The sequence below is a fragment of the Eulemur rufifrons genome, chromosome 3, assembly GCF_041146395.1.
Source record: "Eulemur rufifrons isolate Redbay chromosome 3, OSU_ERuf_1, whole genome shotgun sequence".
NCBI lineage: Eukaryota > Metazoa > Chordata > Mammalia > Primates > Lemuridae > Eulemur > Eulemur rufifrons.
This window is the reverse complement of record NC_090985.1, coordinates 27,333,008-27,356,792: the sequence shown is the minus strand read 5'-3', so window position 1 is coordinate 27,356,792 and position 23,785 is coordinate 27,333,008. Positions and strand designations below refer to the sequence as shown.

Here is a 23,785-nt window from a genome sequence, read left to right as displayed (position 1 = left end):
GGCCGGGCGGCCGCAGGGGGTGCACGCCTGGCCTCGGTTTCCACTCTCTGCACAGCTCACTTTCGGGCTTTAGAGGCGGGAAAGCCGACGGTGCTGGAGGCCAGGCCCTGCCACCCCACGTGCCCTCTGCTCGGGGGCAGCGGACAGGGGTTGGTTGAGTCTAAAGATGAAGTCACCCTCTGAGAATAAAACTAGTTTTTAAAAACAAACAAAACCTAACAGTTCATGAGCTTTGGATTTTGTAGGATTTTCTATCGTCTGGTATAGATATTTCTGAAAATTTACCATCCCCCTTTATATAATTATTTTTCAATAAATGTATAACTGAGCAAGATATCATTTTCATTCCTTTCTAGAGCTTTTCATATTAATTAATTCCCAAATGAGAGGATGGCGTCCTTCTCTGACCTTTATTCTCATGGTTTTAACAGAGAAGGAAGTGCACAGAGAAGCAGCTGAGAATCCCGAGGGGGGCAGGCTACGCCCAAACCCGAGAGGCGGCCAGCGGATGGCAGCCAGGCGCCCAGTCCTCGGACGCAGGCTGAATACGAGCCTGCAAGATGAAGGGGAAGGATGCCTGGGAGCAGCCACCAGACCTTGCACTGGGGATGCCAGCAGCTGCAGCAGCACAAACGTGTACAGAGGCAGATCCTCAGGCCCCTTGCAGCCCCACCGGCCAGGTGTCTGGGGTGGGCGCTCCAGGTGACTCTGGTGCTCCTCTGAGGAGCACTACCCTAAGTTAGCAGGTACCACGCAGGTGGAGACAGGCCAGGTGCCATACAGCCTTGCCGGCTTTGACGGAGGCTGTGTTTGGAGCTGGCCACTCGGGCCCTCCTCAAAGTCTTGGATTTCAGCATATTCCCCAATCCCACCTCGCAATAAAGACCTCAGGGTGTTGCTTACCATCGATGTTCAGCATCATTTTCCAAAGAGAAGGTCGGACGGACTGATGGAAGCCAAACCATACTTCTCGGCCCCCGCCAAGAGGGTTGGAGCAGCCCTCGGACGCAGTGAAGAAGGAGCGGCCCACCGGGGTGTACCTGTGGCCAAGAGACCAGCGTCCGATCAGATGTGATTTTAGGAAGGAACAGGTCACTCCAAGTCCACTCTCCACCCTTGTCCATCACACAGGCACACACACACACCAAGAGTTCTTTTTCCCTCTTTATAAAATGGCTTTTACTACACTGCTCTCCAGCCTCTGAGCACAGCCTGCCGAGGGATGCTGTAAGCACAGCCTTGGGGACCTATGGCCTTGCTGCAGGAACAGCAAGAGAGGCCGAATGCCCCACACGGGGAGGCCCAGGCCTGTGAGCCCTGGTGTGTTTCTAGGTCAGGGGCCTTGGGGAGATGTGCTGCTTCGGCACGTGGCTGCGAAGGACCATCGCTGACACATGGGATGCAGCATTTGTTCCCTGTTTGGGTCAACTCCCGGTATGGAGTGTCTCCTCTGCACGGCACTGAGGGCTCACGTGCAGGGGACAGTAAGGCCGGCGTGAGAAGATTCACGCACTTCTGCAGCACCAGGTATGGACAGCGCGGCGACCTGGGCTAGAGCCCACTGGACCCAAGTGGACTCGTCTCCAGCACAATCTCGCCGGCTGCACCGGCACACAGTGCCTGGCCGTCCGACGTGCCATCGCCAAAGAGTCCCAGGGGAACTAGTACCCTTCAGCAGTGACGCCACCCACGTGTGGGCTGTACTGTTAATAAAATCACCTAGATGGCCCTTTTCATTTTCCACTTGAAATGGATTAATCCCGACTCTATTTCTACTGTTTTTCAAAAAGGAAATAGCAGTTTCCTCCCCGATTCTAATTAATGTAAATAATCCAAAGGAATTAAAAAAAGAAAAACCACAGTCGTTCCTGTCACTCAATTAAAAAAGTAGACAACATTTTGGCAACCAGCCTTCTAGATTGCCTTGGCACCCACTGGCCTTCTTGCCACCAACAGCTCAAAGCAGTGATGACTATACACCAGGGGTTGGGGACATTCCTACTAGGAGTGACAGCCTGTCCTATACTTGGTCATTCCCACGCAAGCCTGAAGACAGAATGCATGGCCCCCTCTAGGTATAACGTGTGGCTCCAAAACCCCCTCTCTGTGGTCACAAAGAAAGCCTTGACTTTGTCCTCAAATCTTAAGTCTCGGTCAGTCCTGGAGGTCTCTCAGTGTGCAGGTTTGCTTCAGTCGTGGGCTTTTATTCTTTTCCTTGTTCATTCAAATCACACCTGAGGTCCCAGAAGCCAGTGTGAGGACGGGCGTTCCAGGGTGGGACTCCGAGGGCTGGGTGTGCAGAGCTGGCCTTGTTCTTACGACCTCCGGTCTCACAGGAAACCAGTGCAACCCTCCGCCCAACAACTGGGCAGACTATGAGCCACTAAAGCACTTACCTCTTTCAGCGATTTCACATGTAGCAATTTCATTTGTGGCAATTTATGGTAAAAGAGTAATCCCACAGAATAAAAAAAGAAGAAGCCTGAAGCGTCCACGGTATTAACCATAGTCGTGAAAAGCTGGTGGCCATGGTCATTTGCATGTGGCATGCTCCGTGCCATCTGGTACTGGTAACACAGTTTCATTCTAGTATCACCAGTCCTGAGCATGAAGGCAACAGAGAAACACAACAGTGCTGACGGCATAGGGCCACGTGGAAAGTGAACGCACCAGTGTGCACAGGCAGGGAGGCGACCTCTTTGTGCCAGGCCGAGAATGCCGGTGATTTGTGTTTGTGTTAGAATGCATTTGCATCTCAGCACTGTTCATTATCTCCATGGCAGAAACCCTACGGGACCGTCACCACCCTGACCCCAAGAACCAGCTCTTCCTTGGACTGAGGGTTCATACTTTCCGGGTATGCTGGGATTGGATGCAGATGCTCTCGGCCCTTTGGCCCGCTCACCTCATGGATGGCAAATGCCTCATGACCACGTCCAGGGCCTGGATCGTCTCAAAAGGGACACTGGGCAGCCGCCCCGAAAGTGCATCGTGTAACGCCTGTAAGCTCACGCAGGACACCCACTTGATGGACACCTTGAAGATGCGATCTTTGCCTTCTCCTGGCAGCGTGACCTCCAGCTCCACCTGCAAGGGACCCAAAGCACACGAGGTTATTCCCGCCTGTGGAGCTGCCAGGGAGGCTGAGCCAGGTGGTGGTCAGCGTCCAGACACGTGTGGGCTAGGGAATTCTGTCCAGTCCTTTCCCCATCCACTGGCCACATGTGGCGCCTGAGCACATGAAACATGACCAGTTTTCTGAATTTTAACTTTACTTGGATGAATTTAAACTTATGTAGCCACATATGGCTCGTGGCCAGTGTGCAGTGGTCTGAAACATGCTCTCTTGATCCAAGTCTGAGCAGTGAATCCACTTCCTCCCTCCTCAGCCGCTAACTCACCCCTCCCCTCACCACCTGTGCATGCGACGGCAGCCCCACACGCACCCGGGCCCTTCGCTCCGCTATGTAGAGCCTGCACGCCCACCACTGCCTGGCCCTCAATACGTCCCGAATACGTGGCCACCCCGACTCCACTCAGGCCGTGACTGAAGCAACTGATACTTGCCGACAATACTTCCCAGTGTTTACAGAACGTCTACTCGACAGGTTATGGACTATATACATTTTGTCTTTAAATGCCCAGAAATCCCAGCACGAGAAAATTTATTTGCCAGTTCTTATACATAAAAACACAAACTTGGCCTTAAAAAATAGCCCAGGGCCACAAAAGGGCAGGGATGGGATTTGAACCCAGGCTGGTCGGATGTAAAAGGGCCTTCCACTCAACATCTGCTGGCCGGGGTGATGGGGCCCTCGGCAGTGGAGCAACACAACACAGATGCACAGCTCCAGCCCGCGTGCCCGGCCTCCCCCTCCCGGGTCCCACTGCCTCTGTGCCGTGTGCCTGGCATGTCCTCCCTGACTCAGGCTGCACGTCCAGGGCAAGTGTTCTGTGGCCACAGCAGGCACATTCCCTGGCTCGCCCACGTGCCCACCATGCCTATTCAACTCCCACCTGCTCGTCCTCATCGTCCAAGGCCTCTGCACAGATTGGCCCACCTGCCATACCTTGCTTGAACCTCACGAGCGCAACAACCAGACTCTACTGACATCACTGCACACCTGCCTCAGGTGGACGCATCATTCTTGTCTGTCCCGGGCTTGCTCCAGCACATGCCCTCGCTCAACGGCATGTAGAGCACCTGATGGCCCCGAACTGGTGGGAGCCCCAGGATGAAGGAAAGACAAGAGCAGTGAAAAAGGAACAGATCCTTCAAGCTGGGTGGCCTCAAATATCTAATACCAAGCAAAAGCAGCAAGGCACAAAAGGGTGCTACAGTGTGATTCGTTTCAGACTTCAAAACCAGAGAGAAGATAATAAACGTAGCGGAAGCACACAGCTGATAAAACCCATGTCATCCGGACGGTGGCCATGCAGGAGGGAGGAGGGAACTTCTTGGCCTGGATGGTGCATACATGGCATTTGCTCCATCACTACTCTTTAAATGTACGTGTGCAGTTGACCCTAGCCGTGAGCGTCCACCAATATGCAGATTTTCTTATACCTCCACCATCTCTGAGAGAGCAAGACGAACCCCTCCTCTTCCTCCTCAGTGTGAAGACAATGAGGATGAAATCTTTATGAAGATCCACTTCCACTTAATAGACAGAAAATATATTTTCTCTTCCTTATGATTTTCTTAGAAACATTTTCTTTAGCATTAAGAATACGGAATATGATATTATTATGGATAACATACAAAATATGTGTTCCTTGACTATTTACATTATCGGTAAGGCTTCTGACCTACAGTAGGCTGTCAGTAGTTAAGTTTTTGGAGAGTCAAAAGTTATACGTGGATTTCTGACTGTGCAGGGTCATTGCCCCAACACTTGCATTGTTCAAGGGTTAACTGTATATATGTATTTTTTTTATTTAGTGTATTTCCTAATACACTTTGAAATAAGTCATATAAAAGTAATAAAAGGCCAGGGCAGTGGCTCAGGCCCATAATCCCAGAACTTTTAGAGGCCGAGGCAGAAGAATCACTTGAGGTCAGGAGTTTCAGACCTGTCTGGGCACCATTTTGAGACCCCATTTCTTCAACAAATAAAAAGAAAAAAACTAAGTGGGCTTGGTGGTGCACACCTGTAGTCCCAGCTACTCAGGAGGACCGCTTGAGCCCAGGAGTTCAAGGCTGCAGTGTGCTGTGATCTTGCCACTGCACTCCAGCCTCTGGAGTCTCATTCTGGCTCCAAAAAGACAAAAGAAAGTAACAGTAACCAAAAGCAAACATCTGACATAAAACTAACAAAGTGACAGGCGTTATTTCACTTCACTAATGAACCTATTAGTCTTGCCATTCTGGTCCCCAACTTTACTTTCAGTTACAGAAACAGATCCAGAGACCAGGCCACGTGGCAGAAAGCAGAAGAGATGAGTGCCCCCCTCAAACAGTCTGATTCCAGAAAAGGAGACGAAGCCTGATGTGCCAGGACCAGGGCTTGGCTGGGCGGGGGGCGTGATTCCAGCATGGACTGCCAGGGACCTGGCTGCAATGACAGAAGTTACGGGCAGCAAACAAGAAGGCTGATCCACTTATCCAGAAATGGCCCCCCAGGGCTGCAGCTCACAGGTGGGAGTGAGCACGTGAATGGAAACCAACACGCTAATTTCTAAATTACATACCCACCTCGCCAGTAGGTACTTTAAGCCCATTGTGCACATCTCCACCGAACAGCACTCCACTACCTAAACAATAATGCTCTGAATTGGCGCTAATTAGATGCTTGTTCGTTCTCTCCTTCAAAAACGCTTCTGCAATCAAAACTGAGGGGGAATTCCAAGGGGTATATTTTCCTAACAGCAAAACATATGCAATTTTAAAATATATTCTAGTCCAGCCTCCTCTTCGCTGCCACAGGACAGCAAACCACCCCAGGCTCTGCAAGGTTCTTTACCAATCACGCTATCCGCAGCAGCTGGCTGAGCACGTGCACGGGAGCTGCGGGATGAGTGGGGATTTTAGCACAGCCACCACACAGCCACCACACCGCGAGGCCGGAGTGGCACGCCCCTCTCTGAAAAGCAGCCCTCATGTGCATCCTGGCTGCTGGCCAGCAGTCACTCCACACCTGACACTCTTCCATCTCTGAACAGCCTGAAGCTGTCGGTCCCAGTGACACAACATCCAAAGGCCACAGACGAGAAGTGCACAGACAAGGGCTCGACTCGCAGCTCAGCAGCCACCTGTGGTCTGACCGTGGGCAGGTGGCTCCTTTAGGCCCCATGTGTACATGAGGGCACACGGAGGCGGCCCCGCCCACCTTACGGAGCACTTGTGTCAACCGTGGACACGGGCGCTCTGTGACCAGCCATCTGTCATCTAGAGATGCCACAACTGCCATTTTCTGAACACAGACAATGGAAAACGTCAGCCCACGGCCCCAGCTCAGGGCCTGGGAAATTCTGAGGTAGTTGTGAAACCCAACCTTTCCAGAGAGACCATACGCCTAACCCCAAACTCCCTCTGAAAATCATCAGGATGAGAGAATTAGAACTGTAATAGGAAGATTTCTGTTTTGGTTCTACTACACAACTCAGAAACAAAGAAAGGGAAAACAGCACTTTAAAGAACACAAAGAAACTGTGTACGAAGCCCAGAGAGAAAGCTCAAAGAAACAGCTGTGTTTCAAAGGATCTTCTTGCCCTAAACTCGCTTGTGGCACCGGCGGAGGCCCCTGGCCTCCCTGCCCTCCACCACGAAGGAGGGAGCGCGGCACTGGGAGGCGTATCTGGTTGGCCACGAGCACCAGGACCCGGACGCAGCCCTCCCCAGCATTACGGGAAGAGCAGTCACACCCACTGTGCCAGCCAGAGTCCTGGCCAGGGCGACAGCTGCCAGGCTCAGTGCCACAGGCCCATTCCAGAGTGGACATGCAGGTCACGTCTGTTTAAATGTGCCCAGGGGGCTGATGTCTAAAGGCATTTTGTGACTTTGCATAGCAAAAAGTCTCCTCAAAAAGCAGATCATTGTCCCTCCAAAACACCCTACTATAAAAACCAGTCTCACCCAGCATGTCTGCAAAGTGCACAGGGCATTCAAAGTCGGGCTGGCAGGCAACACAGCAGGTACAGGGGTGGCTGCACAGTCAGGCACTTCCTGAGCACCTTGCACTGGGACGGGCTTGGAACAAGGCACATGGACAAACGCTGTGGCTTCACCGGAGGGACCCTCAGCCCCACGGGGCAGCACATCAGCCCCAGAAGTGAGCAGAACCTCTCCCTATGTGCCGCCCAAGGAGAAGCCCCTACCCCTCCACCCCGGTGCCCCCGAGGCATCTCCTCTACTTCTGCCTGCCCTCCCTTGGCCTCTTGTGCCAGGTCAGCAGGTACCAGCTGGGTGCACCTGTGGCCACGGCATGGCCAAGCCCGCGCAGAGGTGGACAGGCAGGAGTGCCAGGAAACTCGCCTCCTTTCGCAGAAAATTTAATGTGTGGCTGACTTGCTCCAAAGCAAATTGCTTCCAGCAGGGTATGTCATCGATTTGAGCTGAGCATCTGCCCTAACTTCCGACTGAGAAGGAGACACCCGCGCTCTAACAGAGAGGCTTCCGCTCCAGGAGGCAGCAGGCCTTTTTGGGCACCCCACAAGGGAGGCAAAGGGCTGGATCCAGAGCCAGGGACAACAGACAATACAGATCACGCCTCATCACTGCCAAGAAAGACCCAGGGGTTAAACCCAAAATGTGGATCGACTTGGACAGCTTCCTGGGCCTCAGCCTCCTGCTCTGAAACGCGAGGGAGGGGCCTGGGTGCTCCCAGGGTCTCCAGCCGTAACAACACTGGTCTCTTTTGCCACGCAGGGGCTGCGAGTGAGGCCAGCGTTTTCATGGGAGAGATTAAGGAGGGGCTTAAAGAGGGACCGTCCTGAGTGAGGGCGACACGACTCGGGGCCCTCTGTGCACAGACCCAGGTGAGAGCTGCCCCGTCCCCGTCCTGCCTGCCAGAGACACTGGGACGACAAAGCACTGGCACTTCTGCTCACACCACAGGCGATGCACAGAAGAGTCACCGCACAGAAGAAAGAGCCAACGCAAAGAACCCCCTGACATGACACTTTGCTGCCTGACGTGAAAGTATGGGCACAGGGGACACCTCCTCATCTGGCTCTCAGACAGGGGGGTTAATGTCTGCACCCCACAGATATCTGACAGAACCCCACAAGTGGTGAAGCGGTGTCGTCTGGAACCAGGGGACCTCTGTGCTAACTGCAGGCTTTGTGTAGGTTCTCTAACTCTGGAACTCGAGTTTTTCATCTGAAGAAAGGACGGTTGGGATTAAACTTAAGAGGCACTGAGCACCCACTCAGTACGCGGCTGTGCGTTTGAAGGGCTTCTGTGGGTGCCTGAGCACCCTAGAAGGCTGCCCTGGCCACTGGAGAGGCTGGCGGGCCAGTTCCTGCCATCTCCAGCATCTGCTGAGTGCTTGGCACGTCCCAGGCACGGAAATGATGTGCTCTAACCCGCAGTGCTCGGTGTGGCAGGCAACAAATGTGTAAATTAAACGCAAAACTTTTAAAATCTGTAAATTTCAAATTCACAGCATGTTAATCTGCAAGGGGTAGTCCTGCTCAGCTGAAACACACACGGATCTAGGATTCCTCCAGTTGAGAACATGGCGGCTGTCACCACGGGCTGGCAGTGACAACCCAAGAGATAGCTTGGTGTGGAGCCTCAGTCACAGCCTTTCCTCTTGTCAGAGCACCACAACCTGGAGCAGGACCACGGGGGCCGAGATCCCAGCCCTGTTGGCCATCCAGGAAGGCTGAAAGGCACTTACTCGTTTTAAGATTATCATTAAAATGCAAAAGCGAAACCATTTTAATGTCTGTAGAGAGAGCCTGCAGACCCCTTATCCACCCCCTAAAACGTGTGTCCCTGCAAGCAGTATGAGACCCTCGGCACTGAACTAGCCTCCTTTTGAAGGACCCGGGGTTTAGGAAGCTAACATGTAGGTGGTTCCCAGAGGAAATCAGCTTTTCCATCCTCACAGTTGGTAAATTACTGGTTGTTTTGTTTGTTTTTTAAAGTATGCAGAGGGATTATTTCTGAGCCAGGTCTCTGCTCTCCTTCTACATCCAAACCACACCCATTCTCACCCTGGAGTAGCACATTTGTTGAAAGATGGTGCCAAGAAGTGACAACTTCTAAGCAGAAATTTTATTACTTTTTAAACAAAGCCACGATAAAGGTAAAGATAAGAAGAAAAGGTGACATTTTGATATAACCACTGCTCCCCAGCTGACTAATTATCAGCATCCTGATTCCAGATGAATCACTGGCTGCAGCAGCACAGTGACTTCGCTCTCCTGCCTCGGGCTCCCATGCACACACGCCCCTACAGGAACACGTTTCCGAGGTCTTCAGCATTCCACTGCTTCATCTGGGCTCCCGTCTGCTGGTGGTCTGTGGCTTGCAGGGGTGTGTGTGTTTGCTACTTAAAAGTTTGGTGGTTTCAAGAAGTTCCCATTATCTGTGTCTGGACCTAGACTAGTTAAGTCTCCATCACTGCAAACCACAACTCTGGGAAGGTTTTTATGGGTCTCGGGGAGAAGCACATGGCCAGTGTGTGGCTGGCTCCTCCCCGGTGAAGGGGTTAGTGTGTGAGACGAGGAATCACTGACTTTACACCACGTCTGAACTTTAATTTACTGCACACCCCACCCCCATCCTGGTGCACCTCCGTCAGCTTACCTTATCCCTCCCGATCGGAAGGGGCATGGCTGTATACAGGTTCTTCCTCCCATCAAACACTGGTTTCCGATCCCCAAAGATCTGTGTTTTAAAGTGCTGGACCATATGCTCCACTATTTCCCTGAAACAAAGAATTCAGGCAGAACATCAGTAAAACCAGGGAAATGGCACATAGGATGGCATTTTTCTGACGTTGGTTTTTAAGCAATTTGTAAGACCTTTGGCTCCTTTTGGTAATGTGACTTTCAACTTTCTTCTACAAAGAATCAAACTAGAACTGTATGTGGGTTTTGCTCATTTATTGAGTCACACAAACACCGGAGAACTTGCTAAGTGCCAGGCATTTTATACGCCACATACACAGATGACAGATACTTCCAGAACGTCCAGAACTCCCCAGGACACTGAGCAGAAGCGCTGGTGGGATTCTGGTTCCACAGCTGTGGGATTTGCTCCCCATGCCTCTGCGGAGGACTGTGCAGGGGCCCCACTGCTCACAGAAACTGCATCCCTGCCACATGACACCCAGGCCGGGCTCGGCTGTGAGCCTCGTGTGGCCACCAGAGTTGGCCAGAGGACATGCTGTGCAACCCCTGCCAAGGCGTCTGTGAGGCTGGCCTGCCCTTTGGCTCCTGTGATTGTTAGAAGAAGGTGTGCCAAGTACTGCTGCCCCTTCCACCTGGGCTCCAGAATGAAGACCTTGAACTTGATTCCAACCCAGCCCAGCCTGACCCAGAGCCCCAGCCAAACCACAGCCGCCCGCAGAGCCATGGGTGTAAAATGGATGTCTGTTGCTGTAAGGCTGCAGTCCCCACCCCCTTGGGCCTCAGACTGGTACTGGTCTGTGGCCTCTTGGGAACCGGGTGCACAGCAGGAGGTGAGTGGAGAATGAGCAAGCAAAGCTTCATCCCACATGACCATGTAAGCTCCGCCTCCTGTCAGACCAGTGGCAGCATTAGATTCTGCATTATGGCGAGTAATATTATTTTTTCATTATATATTACAATGTAATCACAATAGAAATAAAGTCCACAATAAATGTAACATGCTTGAATCATCCCGAAACCATCCCTCCCCACCCCTGGTCCATGGAAAAATTGTCTTCTGTGAAACTGGTCCCTGGTGACAGAAAGGTTGGGGACCTGCTGTAAGGGACTGAGATGTTGATGCAGTTTATTCCTCGGGCATTATAGCAACGGAAGCCCGCTGAGCCCACGGACACTGCTCTGCTGCAACCCCTGAGAAAGGGGACCTCGACCTCCCCTTGCCCCACACCCAGCTCCAGAAACACACTCTACAGATGACCAGACTCCCGGGGGCTCCCGACAGCAGCCTCGGCCCAGTGCAGACGACTCCCGCCCGCCCCCTGTCTGTCCAAAGAGGGCCCCACCTGGCACAGCACTCCCAGCACTCAGGGTGGTGCTGAGGCCTGTCAAGCCAGCCAGCCACACACCTGGCTCTCACACACACGGCCTGTAAAGCACACACAGGAGGAGCCAGGCTCCCTGCCGCCCCACAGAGGCCCACACTTGGGGAACACGCAGAGCTCTGTCGGACGCGCCTCAGCCTTTCGCCAGGAAACAGCAGGCGGGGGCTGTGCAGGGGAGAAGAGGGACTGTGCGGCAGGGGCAGGCGGGACGGCGGAGGGGAGAACACAGGATAGACTTTCAAGAGGAGGTGGGATCGAGCCCACCGTGCTGGAACAGTCCTTCTCCCAGGCAGAGCCGTTGTCATCCCCAGGAAGCAGGAATACAGCGACCCAATCCATTCTCTTCCCAGCATAAGAGGAAAGCTAGCCTAGAGGGCTTTGCCCACTGACTTTCACCAACAATAAAACTGGGAGGTGGATCTCCAGGGATCCAGCTAACAGTACCCTACCACCTGGGTCTGGGGCGTGCCCGCAGCAAATGGCAAATGCAGCCTCGCAGCAGCCGCCAAGAAAGCACCAGCCTCTGACACCACCCCGGAGGATCCAGCCCGGGCAGGCCACAGCCCAGGGCAGTCAGCACCCAGCCAGCTTCCACCTCCGCCACCCTGCCTCACAGACAGGGCACAATCTCACCCCAAGTCTCCCCAAACTACACTGTGCAGCCCACACCCACAACAAGGTGTGCCCTGCAGCCCTCAAAGCAAGGCAGCTCTTTCCTCCACACTGTCCAGACCTTTAAGTCCCCAACCTTAAAGAGTGCCGTCGTCCTGGCCAAGACTTTGGGGTCAACTTGAGGCACAAATGGCTCCACTGGGGGCATTTCACCCACATTCAAAGAAAAAAAATCACTCCAACTGAATTCAAATTCGTCCTGAAGAGAATAAGAGGGCACACTCCCAACTCATTTTATGAGGCTACAAAACTTTCACCTTGGAGCCTGAGGAGGTGAGCACTAAGTGGGATCATGGGTCAACCCACCAAGCAACTCAGGCACTGGAACAAACAATAACAAACTGGGTCTCCCAACTAGTTAAAAAAAATATACACCATGTCCAAGTTCAGTCTACATCTGAGAAGCTGAGTTTAACCGTATAAAACTAATTAATACAGATTATAAACTTAAAATAAAGCTGTAACTGTAAAACTTCTAGAAGACAAGAGAAAAATCTTCATGAACTTTGGGATAGACCAAGATTTCTTAGGACATCAAAAGACACCATTATAAAAAGGAAAAAGTGAGCAACTGGGAGAAAATATTCCAATAACACACAGCTATGTATCTGAGAAAGGACTTGTGTACATACTATAAAAAAAAAAAATCTTACAAGTCAGTAAGACAAATAATCCAATTTAAAGATGAGCAAAAGGTTTGATCAGACCCATGGCAAAAGATACACAAAGGGCCAGTGAGCACCTTAAAGGAAGTTCTTCGCTACTCATTAGGGAAATGCTACCAAAGCCACAGAGAAACACCAGTAGATTGGCTAACATTAAAAAGACCAACAATACCAAGGGTGGGGGGAGGGGGGCAGGTGGGGAGCTGGGCCCTTACACATCGCTGCTGGGAAGGCAAAGGATTCACAGCCACTTTGGGGGAATGTTTGGCAGTTTCTTACAAAGGTCAGGGTGTACCTACCACACCATTAGCAATACCTGATAATTACACAAGAGAAATGAAAACACATATCCACACAGACACTTGTGTACACATGTGTACAACAGCACCAAACTGGAAACAATTCAAATGTTCATCAACTGGTGAATGGGCAATTATGGTATAGCCACACAATGTAATACTTTTATTCTATTGTATGAATCACTGCTACATGCAACTTGATGACTGTATCTTAAAAACACGCCCAGGGAATGAAGCCAGACACACAGGAGGATATCTGTATGATGGTAATGATTCCACTTATATGAAATTCTCTCAGAGGGAAAAACCAATCAACACTGACAGAAACAGGGTCGTCTGGGGGCTGCTGAGGGAAGGGGGTGGCAGGATTGCCTGCGAAGGGACAAGGAGCTTTGGGGTTGATGGCATGTTCTTCACCTTGATTGCGATTGTTTGTGTACATTTTTCTAACGTTCACAGAACTGTAATACATACAGGCATACCTCGCAGATACTGCAAGCTTGGCTCCAGACCGCCAAAATAAAGGAGTATCAAAATAAAGCCAGTCACACAAAGCCTTTGGTTTCCCAGTGCATGTAAATGTTATACTCACACTATACTGTAGTCTCTTAAGTATGCAATAGCATTGTGTCTACAGCAAATGCATATATTAATACCTTAATTTAAAAAATACTTTATTGCTGAAAATGCTGACATAGAAACATGAAGTAAGCACATGCTGTTGGAAGAATGACGTGGATTGGTTAAAGCTGGGTTGCCACAAACCTTCAATTTGTTTAAAAAAAAAAAAAAAATCCCACGGTATCTGCAAAGCACAATAAGGTATGCCTGTAACTTAAAAGGAATGCTTTTCGTTGTGTGTAAATTATATCTCAATAAAGTGGGTTTATGTTTTTAAAAATCAATGTAATAAAAAAAAAAACCCATTATGACAATCTCAAAGATGTAGAAGAAAGCATTTAATAAAATTCAACACCCATTCAAGATTTTTTTTTTTTTAAATGAGAAAACTAGGATATGGAAGCAAATATCTTAATTTAGTAGGAAATCTAGAAGGAAACCTCCCCAAAGTCCACAGCAAACCAACCTTCCCTCTGGGGTTCACAATATAACAAAGATGCCATCTCCACTTCTGTTCAGTTCTATGTTACAGGTCACAGGATCACCACAGCATGAGAAAAAGTGAACAAGTCAACGACTGCCACTACCGGTGGACATTAGGCTGTGTTTGTTGAGAACCCAGGAGCCATAGAGGAACGCTAAGCTTTGGAAAGACAGAGCCCCTGCCTCTGCCACTGTGCCCGCAGGGCCCAGCACAAAGTAAACACTACCTAGATGCTTCCTGAATGAAGGCACCCGTTTTCCTCCCAGTACTCAGTCTTTATTCATTCATTACCTGTTCTCAGGGGAAGAGGTGGGGAAGGGGAGGAGCTCAGGAATGAAAAGCCCAGAATGGCAAAGTCAACCATCAGATAAACACATCCCGGAGTCCTGCACAGCCTCCTGCTGGGATGGCACGAGGGAGGCGTCCCCAGCGTCCCCAGCGTCCCCAGCCTCTCGCCCTCTCTACAGCACAGATGCCCCAGAGCTTAAGTCTCTAGCAATACACGTGGAGTTGTCTTTTTTCTTCTATGAGACAATCTTATACCACTCTGATACGAGTTTCTTACAGCAGCAGAGGAATTCCTGGGTGATTTGCCTACACAGGATGGTCATGTTTGGAAAAAGATTTACATCATGTTACTGTATAATGTAACATAACATCAATACATCATTTATTACATCCCAGACTCTGTGCCACCCTATCCCTTCCCACCCTTTCCTTCTCCCAGTTTCTTTTCTTTCCTTTTTTTTTTTTTTTTGACACAGGGTCTCCCTCTGTCTCCCAGGCTGGAGAGCAGTGGCATCATCATAGCTCACTGCAGCCTCCAACTCCTGGGCTCAAGCCATCCTCCTGCCTCAGCCTCCCGAGTAACCTGGGACCACAAGCACATGCCACCACACCTGGCTAATATTTCAAAAAATTTTATTTCCAGTTTCTAAAAGAAAAGCCACCCATCACCCTGTGCCATGTCCCTTCCCTGACTACCTGTTCCTCAGCAACTACAGAGGTACCTGCAGGAACCCCCTGGGGGGCTTTTCCTGGAGTCCCAGAGTTATGTTCTTCTCTTCTGTGAGCGTGACTACCGGAGGGTAAAATAGCTGCACTGCAGGGGGTGGGCTCCAGAGAAACACCTTTGCTCCGAGCAGCTCTCAGGCTCGACCGTGACCTTGCTCAAGAGGCAACAGCCCAGACACCATCTGCACACATCATGCACCCAGCGTCTTACAGAATGATCTATATGTTCAAACTGAGAACAAGGCTAATCATGGCAAACCTGTTGGCACTTATCCTCCGCCAAGTGCTTGATGTGGAACTCATTCGGTCCTCACAACAGCCCTGAAGGTAGGCACTGTAACCTCCATTTTCTACATGCAGACACTGAGGCACAAAGCTGTGGGTGAGGCAGGGCAGCACCAAGACGCAAACCTGGGCGTCCCTTCTCCTGGGCCTGCTCCTAACTGCCAAACAGAACTTCCCGGCAGTACCCAGGACGCATATGCCAGTCCAGAAAGGCCGATGCACCCCCTATTAGCTTGTTTATCCCTTTGTCACTTTGTCATAATTCTGAGAAGTTTCCTCTTTTAAAAAATTCATTCTTTCATTAATTGCTAATTACACAGGCTTTGCGTTAATACATTCTCGTTGTAAGTTTAACGTTCTGATACAGCTAGAAGTCTGCTTAGACCTGATCTCAAGCCCTTCTCAGAAGTAACCTGATCATTTTCAAAGCTATGCATTTTCATAAACACAGAGGTCCCTAAATTTTATTATAATTTTTATACATACGATATCACACACATGGTTCTGAAGCTTGCTGTTTCCCAACTGTATGTCTTTGACATCTTTCCTTGTCACTATATATAATATGGCCACCAAGTTCAGCAATATAAATATTATTTGACCACGTACCTTAATATTCATAGTAATAAACTACAGTGGCCTGTTTCTGGACGTGGTGGCCACACTGGGCAGCTTCACATTTTTGCTCTCAGCAGTGTCACAGTGTTCCACAGTGTCTTCACGGAACCATCTCCTCCTAACTGACAGCTAGATGGTTTCTTGTTTTGCCATTGTGATATCAGAGTAGACATCCCATATGTATCTCTTTGAGATACAGACTTGGAAGTAGAGCCGGTGGCTAAAGGGTATACTGTGTTTTCATTGTAAACTGCTTCCTAAGGAGTCTAGTCCAATTTACACTCCCCAGGTGGCTGGTACCCAGAGTCACAGCACTCTCAGTAGGAGGCTGCCGAGGACACAGCTGTGCTGCCCGGGCCCTCCCTCCCAGACTCAGAGCCCTGGCTCCTGCAGCGTCCCCCTGAGACACTCGGCAGATCTCAAGAACGGGGATGAACAGTCGAGAGACAAGGCACACACCTCCATGCTACGCTTCTGAGCGGAGGGCTGCTGGCACGGCTGGCAAGGCCCGCCTGGCACAAAGCCCCGCTGCGCACCAGCCATCTCAGACCCACAAAAATACTGGGAGCACCCTGAGGTGGGGGGCCCTGTCTTGTATTGAATCCGAGGCATAGCAGCTGCTCAGCAACAGGGGTTGAGGCCGGATCTCACAACACATTCACCATAATGTCCTGGGGTGACCAAGAGACGATGGAGTTTTTCTCATGGCCTTGAACGAAGTTTCAATGTTGGGCTTATTAAGTACCTACACCACGTGCATGGGTCTGGGAACTCAAAGCCAGGACACCGTCTCTGCTTTCACAGAGCACAGCGTGGTAGCAGCAGCAGGGAAAGAGTTGGGGTGCTGAGCGCTGTGACAAAGTGGCCCCTTGGGGCACAGACCACAGGATGGACTGAGCGCCCTTCTCCTACCTTCCTCTTCTACACTGAGCTCACCTCTCCCAGGGCTGACCCTGGGTACTGCCAATCCCCGGTCTGACTCTCTTCCCTACTAGGGACAGGAACTATGTGTCTCCACCATTGTATGCCCAGGGGCACATCCAACAGAGGTCTCCGAAACGCTGGCTGGTTGGGAGAGGGAGGGAGGCAGTCAAGGTGCTCCACGGGGGTTTTGCTCAAAAACTTTACTTCCAACATTCTTCATATGCTGTTTTAAGATTGGACCTTAGAGTCCATCAGAATTAATAGTAAAAAGAAGAAGAACCCTAAAGTTTCATACGTTTAACTAGGCGGCAACTCTCACAAAACCTAGTGGGCTGGCCTCGGCCCAAACAGCCAGCACAAGTGCTACAGTTGCTGCTTGCTAATGTGTGATCTGACACAGTTTCCAAACATGGCTAACTTACAGGTGAAATTATAATACAACAGGCATGTGCTAGTGTAGTGAGGTTAAGACATCTCTTTTTGGCCAGGTGTGGTGGCTCACGCTTGTAATCCTAGCACTCTGGGAGGCCGAGGCAGGGGGATCGCGTGAGCTCAGGAGGTTCGAGACCAGCCTGAGCAAGAGCGAGACCCCATCTCTCTACTAAAAATAGAAAGAAAGTTAGCCAAACAACTAAAAATAGAAAAAATATTAGCTGGGCATGGTAGCATGTGCCTGTAGTCCCAGTTACTCAGGAGGCTGAGGCAGGAGGATGGCTTGAGCCCAGGAGTTTGAGGTTGCTGTGAGCTAGGCTGACGCCACAGCACTCTAGCTCGGGGAACAGAGTGAGACTCTGTCTAAAAAGAAAAAAAAAAAAAAAGACTTCACTTTTTAATCACCGTCAGCCTGTTTCTGGTGCCAGATGACAAAGCTTCTGATTGGTATGGTGGCAGGTGGGCCCTTATTTGGCCACTTTTATAAAGGAAAGCTTTCTGGGCACTGTAGTTGATGGCGTAAGAGCCCACCTGCCACCATACCACTCAAAAGCCCAGAAACGTGCATGCTTTCTCATTCCTTCATTCCAGTTTTAAAAGTATACCCTAGCACAGTAGTCCCCGACCTTTCTGACACCAGGAAGCGTTTTCATGGAAGACAATTTTTCTACAGACTGGGGGTGTGGTGGGGATGGTTTCAGGATGATACAACCAAATTACATTTATTATGTGCTTTATTTTTTTTATTATTATTACATTGTAATATATAATGAAATAACTATACAATTCACCAAAGGTTGGGGACCCCTGCCCTAGAATATAGATTCTTATGGGTTTCTATCCCAGGGAAACTCAAAAACCAACCAACAAGCCCATTTATAGAAAATCACAAAGCATGAGACATATTAAAAGATCAGAAAGACTTTCAGTAAAGAAAGCTGTTTAACCCAGTTGTGTCCATAGGTTTTGTTCAGAATACTTCTTGTAAGTGCATATTTAAAGAATTTAATATGGGCCATGCCTATAATCTTAGCACTTTGGGAGGTGGAAGGATTGTTTAAGGTCAGGAGTTCGAGATCAGCCTGAGCAAATGCAAGACCTTGTCTATACCAAAAACAGAAAAATTTGGCCAGGTGTGGTGGCACACCTATAGTCTCAGCTACTTGGGAGGCTGAGGCAGGAGGATCACTTTAGCCCAGAAATTTGAAGTTGCAGTGAGCTGTGATGAGCCACTGCACTCTAGCCCGGGTGATAAGGTGAGACCCTGTCTCCAAAAAAATAAATAAATGAATAAAAATTAAAGGATGTAACATAACTCTCAGCATACTGCAGACACACTGAGTGGATCTGACTGCTTAGTTTTATAGATCAGGGAACTAAGTGCCCAGACATCCTTTCTCCTACAAAGGTTGTATTCAGTGAAAAGTATTATGGCAAAGAGTACTTTATATCTATAAGGCACCAGCACAAACCAGGAACCCATCTGAGTTACTGAATTGCAAATGAGACTTCTGTTTCTGACCATCATGAAGTAATTGGTATTGGACTTATCCTCCTGCCTGAAACAACTACAAAACAAGAAAAAATATGAATCCACTATCTTTTTTTTCAGATAGAGTCTCACTCTGTTGCCTGGGCTAGAGTGCCGTGGTGTCAGCCTAGCTCACAGCAACCTCAAACTCCTGGGCTCAAGCAATCCTCTTGCCTCAGCCTCCCAAGTAGCTGTGACTACAGGCGTGCACCAGGCCTGGCTAATTTTTTCTATTTTCAGTTGCCTGGCTAATTTTTTTCTATTTTTAGTAGAGATGGGGTCTCGCTCTTGCTCAGCCTGGTCTCGAACTCCTGACCTTAAGCTATCCTCCTTGGCCTGCCAGAGTGCTAGGATTACAGGCATGAGCCACCATGCCTGGCCAACACAGCTGTTTTTGGCATTAGAAAACTGGCAGCTTGCGACTGTGATCACTGAACAAAGGGAACATGAGTTCAGCCCCACATTCACTGTAACATCCTGGCCTGGAAGCAGTTTACAAACGACAATACAGGGTTGGGAGCGCTGGACAGCAACAGTCTTATTCAGCCAAGGAGAGTGGTGCAGTCCAGGGTGGAGAAGACGCAGTGTATCAGAAAAGACAGCAACTCAACTTTATCAACATCATATATACAATGTCTAAAAGAACAAAAAAATTACTATGTGTTTGATTAAGCAAGAAAAGGTGACATGTAATCTAAAGTAAAGCCTGAGATAACCCATATGTTGTAATTAGTAGATAAGGGCTCTTAAGACAAATATCCTATGACTATAAATACATTCAAAGTAATCAAGAAAAAGATGGAAATAATTGATGAACAGATGAGGAAATCTCAGCAGAGAACATAAACTATGAAAAAGAACCAAATGCAAATTCTAAGACTGAAAAGTACAATATCTATAAGAAAGGCCAGGTCTAGTGGCTCATGCCTGTAATTCCAGCACTTTGGGGTACAGAGGTAGGAGGATTGCTTGACCCAGGAGTTGAGACCAACTGGGGGCAACATAGTGAGACACCGTATTTACAAAAAACAAAAAAAATTAGTCAGGCATGTGCCATGCCTGTAGTCCTAGTTACTGGGAGGCTGGGGCCAGAGGATCTCTTGAGTCCAGGAGTTGGAGGTTACAGTGAGCTATGATGATGCCACTGCCTTCCAGCCTGGGCAACAGAGCAAGACCTATTCTCTAAAAACAATCAAATAATTAAATGGAAAAAAATTCACTGGATAGTTACAATAGCAGAAAACATAGCACAGAAAAAATAATGTGATCTTGAGGAAAAAGCAATAAAAATTATCCAAACTAAAAAGAGGGGGAGGGATATATATATATATATATATTTTTTTTTTTTTGTTGTTGTTGTTGAGACAGAGTCTCACTTTGTTGCCCAGGCTAGAGTGAGTGCCGTGGCGTCAGCTTAGCTCACAGCAACCTCAGACTCCTCGGCTTAAGCGATCCTACTGCCTCAGCCTCCCGAGTAGCTGGGACTACAGGCATGCGCCACCATGCCCGGATAATTTTTTCTATATAGATTTTTAGTTGTCCATATAATGTCTTTCTATTTTTAGTAGAGACGGGGTCTCACTCAGGCTGGTCTCGAACTCCTGACCTTTTTTTTTTTTTTTTGAGACAGAGTATCGCTTTGTTGCCCTGGCTAGAGTGAGTGCCGTGGCGTCAGCCTAGCTCACAGCAACCTCAAACTCCTGGGCTCAAGCAATCCTACTGCCTCAGCCTCCCAAGTAGCTGGGACTACAGGCATGCGCCACCATACCCGGCTAATTTTTTCTATATATATTTTTTAGTTGTCCATATAATTTCTTTCTATTTTTAGTAGAGACGGGGTCTCGCTCTTGCTCAGGCTGGTCTCGAACTCCTGACCTTGAGCGATCCACCCGCCTCGGCCTCCCAGAGTGCTAGGATTACAGGCGTGAGCCACCGTGCCCAGCCTATATTTTTTAATAATAGGCTCAATGACCTGAAGTCAATGTCAAATGGTCTAATATGCTGGTAATGGCAATCCAATACAAGAGGAAATGGGGCAAGAAAAAATATTTGAAGAAATGAAGGTCAATACTTTCTAAAATTTCATGAAAGATAACAACATACAAATCAAACAAACTCAACAAACCCCAGGAAGGAAAAATATAAAGAAAACTATACTTAAACACATCACAAAACAGTTGAAAAGCAAAATAAGAACATTCAGGAAAAAGACGAATTACATAAAGGGGAACTATAAGAATTTTAACTGATATTTCATCAGAAACAATGGGAGTTAGAAGACAAGGCAATAACATTTTTAACGTACTGAGGAGGGAGGAAAAAAAAAAAAAAAAGGCTTCTCAACCCAGAATTCTATATCCAGCACAAATATCTTTCAAAAAATGAGGATAAAATAAATAAATACATAGATTTTTGGAAAATGCTGGCACGGCTGATCACTGGCAGACTTGCACAACAAGAAAGGCTAAAGAACATTCTTCAGGCTGAAGGGAAATGATGCCAGATGAAAACACTGATGCACAGGAAAAGATAAAGAGCACTAGGCCAGGAGCGGTGGCTCACGCCTGTAATCCTAGCACTTTGGGAGGCCAAGTGAGAGGATCGCTTCAGCCAGGAGTTTGAGACCAGCCTGTACAACAAGCAAGACCACGTCTCTACCAAAAAAAACAAAACAAACAAACAAAAAAACCCCTCTATATTGGCCAGGCATGGTGTGCCTGTAGTCCCAGCTACTTGGGAGGCTGGGGTGGGAAAATGAGTGGAGCCGGGGTGATAGAGCAAGACATTGTCTCTTAAAAAAAAAAAAAAAAGATTTAGATATGGGTAATACATGCGTAAATGTAATAACTATCTTAATTTCCTTAAAATAACATCACACCATGGGGTTTATACATATGTAGAAGTAAAATATATAAGGATACCATAAGGATGGTGGGGGACAGATCATACTTTTATTCAGTCCTTACATTTCACATGAAGCTGCATGGTAATGCTAAGCAGACTGGTAAGTTAAACAAACATGCCGAAACCTGTAGAGCCATCATTTAAAAATCAACGAAATAAAATTAAAAGCCCATAGAAGAGATAAAATGGAATACTAAAAAAAAAAAAAAATGTGATGAACCCAAAAGAAAAAAGGAAAACAAGAACAAAAAAGATACAAAAATAAAAAACAAATAGCAAGATGGCAGACTTAAATCCAATCACAGATAATTACATTAAGTTTGCATGAACCTGACACTCCAATGAAAAGGAGAAATTGTCAGACTGGATAAAGCAAGGCCCAATTCCATGATGTCTGGAGGGATGCATTTGAAATACAAACACACACATGAGTTAGAAGGTCAAGCACGCAAAAAGATACGTCAAGCAATAAGGATAAGAATGTTCATGAGTCTGTATTAATACTCGGATTTTTATAAACCACTTTTTAAGAAGTATTACCAAATACAAAGAAGGGGGAAATTATGTAATGATAAAAGCGTAAATTTATCATTCAAGACACAATTACAGATGTATGTATATCCAACAATGGAGCTTCAAAAAACATAAAACAAAAACAGAGACATAAACAAATCCGTATCATCACACTTGGATAAAAAAATTAAAAAGGATATAAAGGATTAGAATAATAATATTAAGCAAGTCCATCTGACATTTATAGAACTCAACATCCAATAATTCCAGAATAAAACTCTTCTCAAGTACATGGGGAATGTTTACCAAGATAAATCACATGCTTAAGCATAATTAAGTCCTAACAAGTTTCAAAAGACTGAAATCTTACAGAGTACGTGCTCTAACCATAAAGGAATTAATTTAGAAATCAGTAATAACGGGGTATTTTTTTTTAAATCCCCAAATAGAAACTGAACACTTCTAAAAACCCATGGGGTAAAGAAGTAAGTTACAAGGAAAATGAGAAAATATTTTGAACTGAATGAAAATTTAAATGTAAATGTATCAAAATTTGTGTTACAAAACCAGGTTTAGAGGGAAGCTTAGGTATTAAATATATTACAAAAGAGGAAAAGTTTAAAATAGAAAATAATAAAGATCAGAGCAGAAAAACGGGGAAAGTCAAACAACCGAAGAGAAAAACCAACAAAGTAAAAAGCTGGTTATGTGAAAAGATGAATAAATTGTAAACCCCAAGCAAACCAGATAAACAAAAAATAGAACATAGAAATGTAAAATATCAAGATTAGAACAGGGGCTTTCACTACAGGTCCTTGAAAAGAATGTTATGAACTGCATGCCAAAAAACCCAACAACTTAGATGAAGTGGAGAGAATCCTTGAAATACACAAACTACCAAAACTGACACAAAAAGAAAGATCTGAATAGCCTGATACTGAGACATTAAATTGTATGAAACATTTCCTACAAAGAAAACTCCACGTCCAAATGGATTCAATGACAAATTCAGTCAAACACTTAAGGAAGAAATTATACAAATGTCACATTTTACTCTTTCGGTATGCAGAGGAGGAGGGAACACCTTGCAGTCTGTTTAATTACGTCACATAACCCTGACATCAAAACCTGACAATAGAAGAAAATTACAGACCAATGTCCCTTAGCAGCACAGACAAAAAAATTCTTAACAAAACACTAACAAATTCAATCAAGCAATATATAAAAATAGTACATAATGACTGAAGATGCATGTAAAATAATACATCATCAGTCTTAGGAATGCAAGGCTGATATAACATCCAAAAAAAAAAAAATCAATACAACTCACCAAATTAAGATAAAAAAGGAGAAAAATATGATCACCTCAACAAATACAGAAAAAAATTACAGAATTCAACATAACAAGGAGATGAACTGCCAGCAAATGAGGAAGAGAATTCCCTCAGCCTGATAAAGGGTTTCTGTGAAAATCCTTCAACTAACATATTTTATAGATGAAAGATTGATTGCTTCCCCTCCTAAGATCAAGAACAAGGCAAGGATGTTCACTTTTACCACTCACATTTAACATTATAATGGATTTCTAACCCACTGCATTAAGGCAAGTGAAAGAAATAAAAATGCATTAAAAACTG

General features: G+C 47.4%; 1 protein-coding gene across 1 annotated transcript in view; it reads right to left on the bottom strand.

Annotated features, from left to right (window-relative positions):
• The window catches only part of AGO2 (argonaute RISC catalytic component 2), a 103,542-nt gene that overhangs the window by 27,158 nt on the left and 52,599 nt on the right, over positions 1–23,785 (bottom strand). Inside the window, exons 3-5 of the mRNA XM_069465947.1 lie at positions 9,758–9,878; positions 2,906–3,087; positions 904–1,040 (exon numbers count right to left, since the gene is read on the bottom strand). Of these exons, the coding sequence (XP_069322048.1) occupies positions 904–1,040; positions 2,906–3,087; positions 9,758–9,878 (440 nt within the window). The remainder of the gene's footprint in view (positions 1–903; positions 1,041–2,905; positions 3,088–9,757; positions 9,879–23,785) is intronic.